This window comes from Ursus americanus, chromosome 15 (genome assembly GCF_024610735.1).
Source record: "Ursus americanus isolate L20-20 chromosome 15, mUrsAme1.1.p, whole genome shotgun sequence".
In the NCBI taxonomy this organism is placed as follows: domain Eukaryota; kingdom Metazoa; phylum Chordata; class Mammalia; order Carnivora; family Ursidae; genus Ursus; species Ursus americanus.
Genome location: NC_142141.1, coordinates 60960376 through 60972784, shown reverse-complemented (window position 1 = coordinate 60972784; position 12409 = coordinate 60960376). Strand labels below are relative to the sequence as shown.

Sequence of the window (12409 nt, the reverse complement as noted above, 5' to 3'; positions counted from 1 at the left end):
CACAAGCTGTTCATATTTCAATTTTTGTGAATATTTTTTGTTCTGGCAGTTTTTTGGAAATGTATGTACATACTAATGTTAAACTTGCTTTAAAACCATAGTGTCATATTCTTAACGTTATATGACTTTCATTAGGCCTGCCATAGTTAAAATGATCTGAATTCACAGATCATTGAGGATCTAAATCTGTAGAAATGGGGACCTTTCAGCTTGAACCAATGGTTCTTAACTGTTGTAGGAATCCTGACCCTTTTGAAAATTTATAAAAATTCCAAGGCTCTCACTTCCCTTCTAAAAGCATGTGCTTCTCTGTGTGTCTGCTCATTCGTGTGATAATCTCTTCCTTTCCATGTGTTTATACACACACATTTTTGTCTTACACCCTGTTAACCCTTGAGACTAATGAAGAATTTTCTATTATACACAAAACCCCCGGGTTAGTTACAGCTAGGCCAATTCTTTTTTTTTTTTTTTTCCTCTCTCTTTTTTAATTTTAAAGTGATCTCTACATCCAGCATTGGGCTTGAACTCGCATGAGATCATGAGTCACACAGTATACCCAGCATGGTCAGTTCTGATGGGTGTTCTGACACCCTCATGTCACTGAGGGTGCTTCTCTGCTGTTGTTGGTAGTAAACGTAGAGCCAACATCTCTCACATCGGTCATTATATCTGTGCTTCTGTCCCTCGTCTCTTACCATCTTCTATAGAAAGTGCCAAGGATGTGTATTTGGTCCATTCATACAAAAAGGGGATAAAGACCTTTACCAGCAGGTAGATTTGATCTTTTGAGTCATGTGCCCTCCCATTCCCCTCACCCCTGGATAAAAAACAAGCCTGTCTTCAGCATTCAGCTGGAGCATTGCAGGCCTTCCATAGCTTAGCCAATTACGCACAGTGGTTGGATTTGGGGAAGAAGTCTCAGTGCCTAGCTGTTTCCCCAGCCCTTAAGAAGTCCTGCTTTCCCCGGAGTGTGTTTTGGCCTTTTGTAGATTGAGCCGAATGACATGTCTTTAATACTGCACTCTTTTTCACAGGAAAAGTAAAGCTGCTTCTGAAGGAACTCTGGCTCTGCATAAACACAACACACAGACTACCTGGTGAAGGCAACCGAAGTATCACAGGTGAGAGAGAAACTTCCAAAAGTACATTTCATGCATGAAAGTAGAAATGTTTACCGTGGGCATTGTATGCCTTCAGCTTTTACTGTCTCCTGAATCTGACATTGAAAGAGTGAAATAAACCGGAATGGGTACTTTGAGTTACAGGGCTCCTTTCCCTTCAGCGTGGCTTCTAGTCTCAGTAAGTGCATTCAGCTTTTATTTTGGTACTAGCGGCTCTCCTCCGAGGACACGCGGAGAAGCTGGGAGGACACAGAGTGCAGCGTGTATGGCAGGAACATGCAGAGGACTGGGGCGGCATGGTGCTTTCTGAATCACTTCACGAGTGTCATCCATCCAGTAGCAGCCTCACTGAATTTCCTTTTCCTGTAACCAGTTCCTTTGGTTGAACTGTTAGCGGCTGATCTCCTGTACGTTCACAGTCTGCTTGAGAACACTGCTGTTGTCCGATAAGAAGTTTCCTTTCATGCTGTCACGTCAGATGATTCTCTGCAGCACCACCGCTAGTTTTCGGATTTGACTTCGCCTGTGGGCTGTCTTGATCTGCAGGCAGCTGTGGAGGCCTCCTGCCGTGTTCTCAGTTACACCCTACTCAGGATTTAAGATTTGGAAATAGGTATTAGTCATCCCACAGTGGATGGGGGAAGTTAGCTGTCATGCATAAGATTAAAGAGCTCCTTACTTAACTTTTTCCCCCCATTTTACTGGTTTCTTATGATTAGCTGCCGTGAGTTCACAGATCATTGAGGATCTAAATCTGTAGAGATGTGTACCTAGTTTTTCTCTCTCAGGCTTCTGAAGGCAGATTTCCCTCCAAAAAATGTTACCAGACAAGTTGCTGATTCTCATTTGTGGTTGACTCAGAGCTCGTGAGGTTTTGTGAGGTGAAGAGAGGCCCGTGGGATGGGGTGCTGTGACGTGGATTGTCGCGTGCTGCGTGGCGGCACAGCTGATCCAGGCAGGTGGCGCCTGCGTCTTGTGAGCCCGCCGCTGTGGTCCGCGGTCCGTGTCTTCATCTGTTGAGGCAGAAGCGGCCTGGGGCTCTTCTCGGTCGGCTTCAGCGGGAAGTAGTCGTGGTTTATTATAAGCACTGATTGCATGTTGTTCAAGATGTTATGAAAAGGGCTCTCCATTTAATAATTTGGTGTTTTTATTTAAAACCAAACTATTTTGAAGGGTAAGTGTGCTGCTTAGTGTTAACTTTTTCAAGTAGAAAGGGAAACATGGAGTCTTTGGAATCTTCAATCTTAAAACGTACTCTTTTTTTTTTTTTTTAATTTTTTGTTTTTATGTGAGAAAATCTACAAAAATAGTGCAGAGAATTCCCTTAGAGTCCGCATCCAGATTCCCCTGAATTTAACCTTTGGTGCAAGACTGTTAGCGAACTGAAAGCTCACATGGATGTCTCTGGGAACGTGTCAGTCCCTGGAGCCCACGTCGCACCTAGCAGCCCTCCACCTTCCAGCCCCCAGTCTGCTGGTTCAGCTGGGTTGCTTTGTCTCATGGCTTTGCCACTCTCAGAGAGGAGCCATCATTTCGGAGGAAACCTGTCCGTTTTGGCTTGTGTGCTGTTTCCTCATGTTAGGCGAAGACTCTCTTTACAGCAAGAGTTCCACGGTGGTGTCCTCGTGGTTCCTCGGCGCTCTGACCTCGTCCCGGGGAGGGGATGGGGGGATGGATGACACAGGGTGACAGTGGGGCCACTTGTTAAAATGGTGTCTGCCAGGCTTCTCCAGCATTATATTACTGTGAATTATCTTGAGGGAGACACGTGGATACTCTGCAAATAGTCTTTCTCTCCCACTCTAGCCTGCCGATTTTAGCCTCCACAGCCGAAGCCTGCACGCCACAGTTACTGTTTAGTCTATAGTGATTTCCTATTTCTCTCGTTCCTTCTGCATTAATTAATTGGAATTCTTTATTCTCTGCATTATAATTCATAACTACCAGTATTTATTTCATCGTTCAAATTGCTTCAGCTTCGGCTATTGGGACTATTTTCAGGTTGGCTCCTGGGCCCTTGAGGCATACCCCAGCCTGTTGTGAGAACTCCTTTCTGACTCTGCAAGATGTTTCAGGGCCGATTTGTATTTTTCCCTCCCCAGCCCTGTAGTCAGTCACTTCTCTAGGGAGCCTTGAGTCCTTATGTAAAATATATTTTTTATAGCTTTCATTTATGACAAATGGTTATTTCCAGTTATTTCCCGGGACACAGACATCTTCACTGATAATTAGTACCACTGCAGTTCACCAAAATCAAGACCCCCAAACCACTGTGTTTTTACAGTAACTTTCCTATTGCACTGTAATACAAAGTATGTTCGTGACCTGATCGAGTCCCTTAACTGCAGCATTGTACAAATATGGTTATTGGGTAGGCTTGATGTCGGCTGATTTTTTATTGTTTTTCAGACAGAGGAAATTGTGTTCCCTGTCATCCTCTGCACAAAGCTGTGTCTCCGAATGCTGCTGGTTGTGTGGAAAGATAGTTACTGAGAGAGGGAGCATGCCATCCAGACCCGTTCCCACCACCATGATACCTTTGCACCCATGCGCCCTGCTGCCCGTGGGCCACAGGGCATCACTTCCACCCGCCCGCCTGCCTCTTTGTCCTGCTTGTTGTGAGGGAAGTGCACTTACATGAAATGTGTTCAGGTCTTGCAGGATAATCTGTAGGAAGGGATCGGGTGCCGTTTAAAAAATGTTTCTCCTTATTTCGGTTTCTTCAATAAAGTAAGCGTTTTGAACAGTTAGGATAATTTTTTTAACTTTTCTTGATGTTACAGATGTTTAGTATTTACTTTTTTTCTCCCACAGAGAAACCTGCCAAAGAAAACCCCGGACCCACAGAGTCCAGGGACGATGTTGCGCCCCCTCCAGCGGGAGGCAGGCCACTCAGAGCCGCAGCTGTGCAGACGTGCCTGGCGGAACTCTCCATGGAAATAGAGGGCGACTTCTCTGCGTGTAGACGTGTGGGGAGAGAGGGGCCCAGTGGAACCACGCACTGTAATGACCGCATTTCTAGTGGGGGCCAGCATCCTGAACTTCCAGTGCTGAGGAATGATGAGGACAGTACTGACTTCTCTGATCGTGATCACTGTTTCGATGAAGATCTCCAGGCTGCAGTTGACTTCTTCAGACTTCCCCCTCCTCTGTTGTCTCCGGTGCCGTCACCCCCTCTGGTGTCCCTACCACCCCTGAGCACATTACCTTCTTCGCTCGCTCCTGTGAGTTTGCACTTGGCATTTGAGTTATCACGTGGGCGTGTTGTTCATCCTACCACGTTAGCCATACTTAGGGAGTGCTGCTCAGTGACAGACCAGACGTTACTGGGGGTGAATGTGAGCATCGACTAGGGCATGCCTGCACTCTTTGGATCGGTGTGGATCACATGACATGTTCACTTACAGTTGCGTTCTGTGTGTCTTTATCCATAATCAGATTTGCAGTCCCCTGCCCGAGGACTGTGGTCTAATTGTTCTTCCTTCTGCCGCCTGGCACCTAATGCAGTGAACGGATTAAGTGCGTGTTTGCGGGCCTGGGGTTTTTCAGAGATGGGGGATCCATGTATGTAGCATGCATGCCCATTAACCTGTGTTGCCAAATGCGCCGCTTCCGCTTGATGACTTCATCTCCTTTTCGTGTGTTTGCAGAATGGTTTATTGTAAATTCTTAGGAAATGAGTCTTTATGAAGCAGATTTGTATGCTTTTTGGCTTAAGGAGTAGACAAATGCATTGCTCTGAGTCGCTCCCTTTTTTTCAGGAAGCAGTGTATGTCTGTTCTGTTCAGGGACTGTGCTTGGCCTGGGAACATGGAGGTGACATAGGCCGTAGTTACCACTTGGCTGGATCTTGGGTGGCAGTTGGGTGGAAAAGGGAGCAGGCGATCGCACCGCTGTGGTGGAGACTGCCGGGCTGGGAGGCACACCTGCTGGAAGGACCCAGGCAAGAGGCTGGCTCCGCAGGGAGGCCAGGGAGGGCAGGGATACTCCAGGGAGACAGGGCCCCGCTGAGTGTTCAAGAGGGCGGGGGTGCTTCAGGTGAGGAGCTCTTTGTGCAGAGTCATGGGACTGAAGGTGAGCTTGTGCTAGAGAACGTTCCCGCTTACCAGGTCCGCAGAGGCTGTCTGTGTCCTTAGGACTTTCCGTTTTATCATGAGGGCAGTGGGAGGTCCTTGGTGGATCCTGAGAAGTGGACTTAATGATAGATTTTCAGCTGCAAGTTTCCAGTTAGCCACTGTGTGATCGAGTAGGGAGTGGGGATAGTCTGGACAGAGGCAAGAGCATAGAGGGGGGAATCACTGAATCAGCAGCTTCCACCATTCTCGATATCCCCTCCCTGTAGCAGCACTGGGGTTCAAGAGGTGGGGCTGGTTTGAGAAACGTTACAAGGGTGAATGAGCAGCATTTGGCAAGGTTTTCAGTGTGGTGGTTAGGGAGGTGGAGGAGGCAGGGATGCTGGAAAATAGTAAAGAACAGCAGCAGCCCTGCTTGGGTGAGAGGGTGCTGTATTAGGTGTGGATACGAGGTTGGCATGGGACTTCCAAGGGGACGCGTGCAGTTGGATTTTAGAGCCATGGGCGTGGTGCTCAGAAGGCGGCCAAGTGGTTGAGGAACCAGGTCTTCTGGTGGGCATGTGATGGGGGCAGTTCAGCCAAGACAGCAGGGGCGCCCAGGGATTGTGGAGGGTTTCTGCAGCGGAGATGGAGAGCGGGTGTGTGGGAAGGAGCAGTGTCAGTGTGCATAGTGTTGAAAGAGGTAAAGCCTGTCCGCTTGGTAACAGCATCCCAGACGCAGCCAAGGCGTGAGGAACTGTGGGCACGAGATACCCACAAGACGTTCCCCAGAGTGCTGGCCAGTTCCGCTGCACTGGAGCTGGACGCCGGCAGAGCCCTGACCTGCAAGCAAGGGGACAGGGCTGTGCAGCCAGAGCTGGATACCGGAAACAGGAGGAGACAGGAGGAAGAGCTGGAGAGTAGGAATGTTTGGCCCTTTGGAGAATAGACCTAATCCTAGGCTGTGTGTGTTGTGGGAGGAGTGAGCAGTGGGAGTGTGGGGAACTCGGGGAGACAGGTCAGGGAAACGGTGGTAGCTGGGTGCTCAGAGTGCACTTACCTATCCCCAATAGCTTCCAGACAGGCAACTACACTTTCCTCAGCTGTGTTTTAAAGGATTCTTTAGGAATGTATTCAACTGATAGTTGTTTTTAGTCAGTTCGATTAGTATTTATGATAAGAATCACTTTTTTAAGGCATTTAATTGGTAGGTATGTTTAGTCAGTTCAATTAATACTTAACTAATAAGAATAACTCATTCATTTTTAAGGAAAACTACTTTGGAGAGTACACAGATTCCAGTGATAATGAGTCGTCCCAACATAGAAATTCTGCTGAGTCTGTTTCAGAAGATGAGACGTCTGAATCACAGTATTTTGGTTCATCCAGAAAAAGTAAAGGAAGTAGTGGTACCTGGGAGGAAAAGCTCAAATCACACGAAGCTACGCAAGCTCTGACTACATTGGAAGTAAATGAAGTGACAGCTGTTGGGTTTGGGACGTTCACAGCAACACTGAGAGAGCCTTCAGCCGCATGCTCCTTAGCTTGCGAGAAACACTGGATGGTGTCATCTGAATCCACGAGTGATAGGGGAAGAGGCACTTTAGATGAGGCACAAAGACAGAGAGACGTTAGGGAGGTGGATAAGTCGGTGCAGACTGAGAACACGCTTCGTGAGCCCATCAGAAATGTGTGTGTTGAGACGTCGTCTGGCAGCCGGGCACAGGGCAGGGGAGTAGCCCTCCAGAACCCTGACATGTGTTCTTCTCCCCTCGGCAAGCGGCCGTTCGGTGAGCTCATGGAATCTGAAGGAAAAACCCTGCTATCCAAAATGATAGGATCCCCCAAATCACAGTTTACTAAGTGGACACTAACTAATGAAATCCCTCTTGAATCAGACCATCTGTCGATCTCTGACCACTTTCAGGGAATGTGTAGAGTATTGAGAAAGGAGAGAGATGTTCAAGGTTTGCTTTCAGGAGAATCACCGGAACCGGAGGATGATGCCGGTGATGCGTTGGGTGCCACAGGGCTCGGTATTGATGCCAGGCTTTCTTCCTCTTCTACCTCGGGAGCATCATCTGTCTGCAGTGACTCCCCGTCTCCCTCTGGGTTAAAGTATGGTCATGATCTACACATTCCTGCTAAAGTGACCCCTGTGGAACTGCATCAGTCAGAACAAAAGTTATCAGCTGAACCCTTGAACATGCTAGGTCTGCAGCCTGAGCCCGTGGAGTGTCCTGCCGGAGAGAACCATCTGGAGAATAGCTTGTGTGCTTTGAGCCCTGAGTTGGGAGCATCAGATTTTAATAATCAGAGCAGCAGTGAGGTCGGGTGCACAAACGTTGTGAAAGGCATGCCTAAAGTCTGTTCACTTGCACAGTCAGTATTTATAAAAGCTATGAAAGAGGCACAGTGTGGAAGTCAGGGCCCCAGAACTGAGCCCCCCCTGACTAGGGCGGATTCTACACCATTGCTAGAGTCTCAGTGTGGCTTGACCAAGAGTGGATTTGGTTTTGTTAAAAGCCCTTCATGGCACCACAGTGATCTGTTAAGGAGAGGTGGCGAAGAAAGGCTGAGAGCTAAGTCAGAGCATGAACAGAAAACAAACCATCAGGTGCAAAAGGCAGCGCCATCCTTAGAAAGCAGAGGATCCGCATCCAAGCCTGAACTTGCTAGAGAAAATCACCCCGTGGGGCTCAGGGCTGCTACGTCACTGTTGCCTAATCAAGTGTCCGTGATCACCAAGCAGGCCAGGCCCGACACGGCGCAGAGCACCCGACTGGAGCACTGGCGGCAGCAGAGGGCTGAGCCTGCTGTCGCAGCAGCACATGCCGGTCCTGGGGCTGCTCCCACGTCCTCAGGAGCCAGACGTGGCGGAGAAAGAGAGGACACGGCGTGCAGTGCCCCGGCGGCGGCTGCTACTGAAGGGACCTCGCCACAGGTTTCTGCCTCATGGAGAAAATTAGATTTCGGTTTTCCAAGTGGTTCTGTACCAGTAGGAAATTCTCATTGTTCCACAAATAGCAAACTGTCTTTCTCTTCTAAAAACATCTCAGTTCAAAACCAGGACGTTGTGACGGAAGCCTCAGCACAGGAAGCCGTGCAGAAGCAGACACTGCTCCTTCATGGCTCCAGTCTGGACCCGTCTGGGCTGGATGTGGATCGACTCCTTCCCGCCACAGAAGTGCCAGTGTCGAGAAGTTTTCCTGTTGATGAAGTACCCTGTGGGGGTGCAGGCACTTCGGGTGGTGCGGCCCTGGCTGTCCCAGAGGACTCTCCTCGTGTCCGGCAAAGCCTGAAGACGTCTCTAGAGCGGCCATCTCAGACTCCTGGTGGTGCTTCTCCTAAAGGTCCAGGCCCTACAGGGACCGCTCTTCAGTCGGCGAATCTCAGAAGAGATGAAGAGACGCGTGCTGTCCCCCAGAGTGGCCTTGCTGGGGCGCTGTGTTGCTACACAGGCATTCGGGAGGCAGGAGGTGGTGACACAGAGGTGGAGGAGAGTGAGGCACCTAGCTGCAGTGAGGGGGACAGTGAGCCTGAAGCCGCGATGGGGGACAGATGGCAAAGTGCCACCCGTGCCTCCAGGAAAGATTCAGGAGTCCCCAGTGCTGGTGCAGCCGAGACCAGGCCTTCCGTAGAGGTGGGCTGTCTGACCTCAGCACTGCAGGACTTCAACATCAGTACTCTTTCTGAGATAGACGGACTTTCTACATCAGAAGTCGTGATGTTTCTTGAAAGTTGTCAGTTAAGAGATTATAGTTCAGGGGACTCTGTTTCAGAATGTTCTAGCAAAGGAACCCTACATAAAGAAATGAACAAAGACTTAAAGCTAGGTGAACTATCAGGAGAAAAGTACAGAAAGCAGCTTTGTGAAGAAGAAACCCTTGAAACCTCTGACGATTGGGTTGAATCTGAGGAAGATGACGGTCCTCTGAGGAGCACGAGTCAGCTTACCCGGCGTTCCTTGGAAACGCTGTCTGAGGTACTCACCAGGATTGGACAGGAACTTCAGACCAGCTGTGAGAGCTCTCCTGGAAAAGACACTGGTGGCTTAGTGCTCTTAAATATGCATGACAACATGGCCACTAAGCCTGTCCTAGAGCACATCCCATTTCAGGAGGCGAGTGGCTTCCCACCACATCCTGCAGGTACGCCCCCTCCAACAGCCAGCGTGGCCAGCAAGGGCCATTCTTCCGCCAGCGGCACATCAAGTAACAGGGTCACTCCATGCAGTCCTAAAGGTGTCCCTGATGTCACCAGCCCAATCCGCGATGGGGCACAGGTCCTTTCAGAGCTGGCAGAGCCCTCCCCACAGTGCTCTGACTCCGTGGTGGGGCAGACCACGGAGGGCAGTGCCAAGGAGGGGACAGAAACGACATTTCAGTGTCAGATATCAACAGTGACCTCCGAAGTCATAAACGTGCTCATCAATAAGGATCAGAATCTCGTCATTGAAAAGGGGGACCACTGGACCATCATAAATGGGGTAGCTCTCATGCCAAATGTGGACCAGGTCATACTGTGTGACAGTCCTGAAGACATCCCTGTTTCCCCAGATCGAGCTGACTTCATTTCCATTACTTCCATGGAGAAGTCCCCAGAGACCGGTCACCCTGGCCCTCCATTTCAGGAGCTCCAGTGTGGCAGCAACCTGTCATGTGCCCAAGAGGAAATTTCCAGCAGTAGCCAGAGCACCAACTTCGATAAAAGTCGTTTGCGCAATAGACCTGTCAAGCCCAGTGTAAGGATTAGTTCTGAAATCTATGATCAGAACTTTGAGTCTCAGACCATTGCATCTGATCACACATATTTTAACTCGAAACTAGAGCCCTTCAGCAAAAATAAGAATCGATCAAAGATTTCAAACAAAGATCAGTCAAACAAGCCAGCAAAGGCTTTGGCATCAAGCCAAGTTGAAGCTAATCAGAGTGAAGGCTCTCAGTCATTTTCGGGGGAAAGAGAGAACACAAAAATGCAGAGAAATCAAACTCAGACCATTCTAGCCAATGCTGACACATCGACTCCTACGGATTGCTCTGATACTCTGAGTAAAATCCGGCAGGAGGTGGGCCCCCCTCTGCCGCCCTTGCTCGCTCCTCTGGTCGCTACACCTCCAAGGACTTCGCAACCAGTTTCTCCTCTGATAGCAACTTCCTCTCCCTCCTCACCTACCTCTCCTATTGGCCAGATTTCTCCCTTGTGTGAAATCCCAGTGCCTCCTATGATGTCTCCTTTGCCGGAAGAGCCGGGATGCCCCTCTCCCCTGTGTACATCTCCGTCCCCGTCTACTGCACTGGCGGGCGAGAGGATATTGTCATCACCCTTGCAGTTCTGTGCTGCGACCCCAAAGCATGCCCTCCCCGTGCCTGGCCGCCTCCCGCCCTTGGCATCTGCCCACACGGCTGTGGCTGGACCCCAGGAGAATTCCGTTAAAATCCTTGATACCATGTACCCAGAGCTGTCTGCCAGGGCCCGCACCCTCAACATCCTCAAAGGGAATATTCAGCTCACTCGAGGTCCTTCTGCAGACTGTAAGAGCTTAGCAGGGCCTGTCAGCGCTCTAACAGGATTCAAGGCAATCACGTCGACGTCCACTGCCTTTGTTAAGACGGGGGGCAGCTCAGGGAGTGACTGCACTCAAGAGAGGTCCAGAGATGGGGGGGCTCGCCAGGATGCAGGTGGGAAAAGGACATTGTCTGCATCTACCCTGAGGAGTGCCAAAAGACTTCGGCTGGACAGCGGGTCCCCGGAACCGGAAACTGGGGGCGCCGCTACAGAAGGAGTCGGTAAGGCCCTCCGGAGGAACGTCCCTCAGGCTGAAGGTGAGACGACAGAGGCAGAAAGTTCTCTTCTGACCGTCGGTACTGTTTCACAGTTGCCTCCGAACCCGAAAGAAACTGTGGAGTCCCATGACAAAGCCATAGCAGATGCACTGAAGAAGATTGCAGAGTCGTCTTTTGATCTCTTACCTGTCATTCGGAGTCACGTGTATGTGGGAAATATCTCCAAAAAGCCTGTAATGAGAGATCAAGAGAAGGAGGTTGTTTATGAATTTAGCACAACCAAAAAGGTACGTGGCCGCTTTTCTGTAAGAGCATTAGGAATTGCAGGTCCTCAGAGACAGGCTGTCTGCTCCCAGCAGTGGTAGATTACCCTGAACAGAACTTCTATTTCAGAGATCGACAGTTATCCATATAGACGTGGTGACCTATACTTTGTTTCTAGTCAGCATCTTGTACACTGGGTTGTGAGAAGACACTGGTGATTTGATCATTTGTATTCATCAAATACCTTAAAATTTTGAAGAAACAGAAGTATCTGTCAGGACTACAGCTGCATATTTATTGCCTGTCGATTCTGGCGTGTTTAAAGGCTCAAAGCATCAGATTATTCGCCTGTAACTGAGCCTTTCTTTTCCGTGAATGGCACACACACATTTAGAGTCTGAGCGTCTAACAGAGAGAGAGCATGGGGTTCCCTCGCCCCTCCTTTAATGTCTGTCACAAATGAAAGAGGAACAGATCCTGGCTTCAGGACAGGGGCAGTTAAAACGTGGGAGCATTGTGCAGCTTCCTACACCTTGTTTATTAGGACTTACAGGGTTACATTTTCCAAGTATCCATGTCGACACCTTGTGTGGATTATTTCCAGTGCCTCATGGATCCTGCTCTTTTGGTTATCTGCACATCCTTGGAGTCATAATGGTATAAATATGTATGTATTTTTCTTAGATTGCTTACTTTCAGAAAGCATAGAGAGTAGTACATGTCACTTTGAAAAGATATTTATTTTCAAATGAACAAATGGATCCAATTATTTAATGTCCTTCTTAAGTAGGAAAAACGATGCCCAGTATTTTTAAGACCTAAACAGGATAAATGTGTAGGGCGCGTCCGAATTCAGAAAACGGGAAAGGGAGAAGAATTAAAGTGGGTTAACGCACACGTGCAAATCGTTTTAGCCAAAACCAAGGGAGTGTGCTTGGTTGGCGTGGTGGCCGGGGCGGCAGGCGGGTGGGTGTGCTCAGACGTGGCCTCTGACACCTGCAGGCAGCCTGCGGGTTTGGGCCTCTTGCCCCCCACACCTGAGCGGGGGCGGGCGGTAGGGGGCTCAGCGGGCTGAGTAAAGCAGGTGGTTTGCCACAGTGACTGCTCTTTTCTACTGGTCGATACAGGGCATGTTTTATGGTCCTAATAGATACTTAATTTTGTAACTTTTAGCTATTCTTTA

General features: G+C 49.2%; 1 protein-coding gene across 3 annotated transcripts in view; it reads left to right on the top strand.

The window, feature by feature from the left end:
• ICE1 (interactor of little elongation complex ELL subunit 1) overlaps positions 1–12409 on the top strand; it is a 56015-nt gene that overhangs the window by 27256 nt on the left and 16350 nt on the right. For all 3 annotated transcript variants that reach the window (XM_045807989.2, XM_087867995.1, XM_087867996.1), the window contains 3 exons: positions 1038–1124; positions 3939–4348; positions 6447–11249. In XM_045807989.2, the coding sequence (XP_045663945.2) occupies positions 1038–1124; positions 3939–4348; positions 6447–11249 (5300 nt within the window). The remainder of the gene's footprint in view (positions 1–1037; positions 1125–3938; positions 4349–6446; positions 11250–12409) is intronic.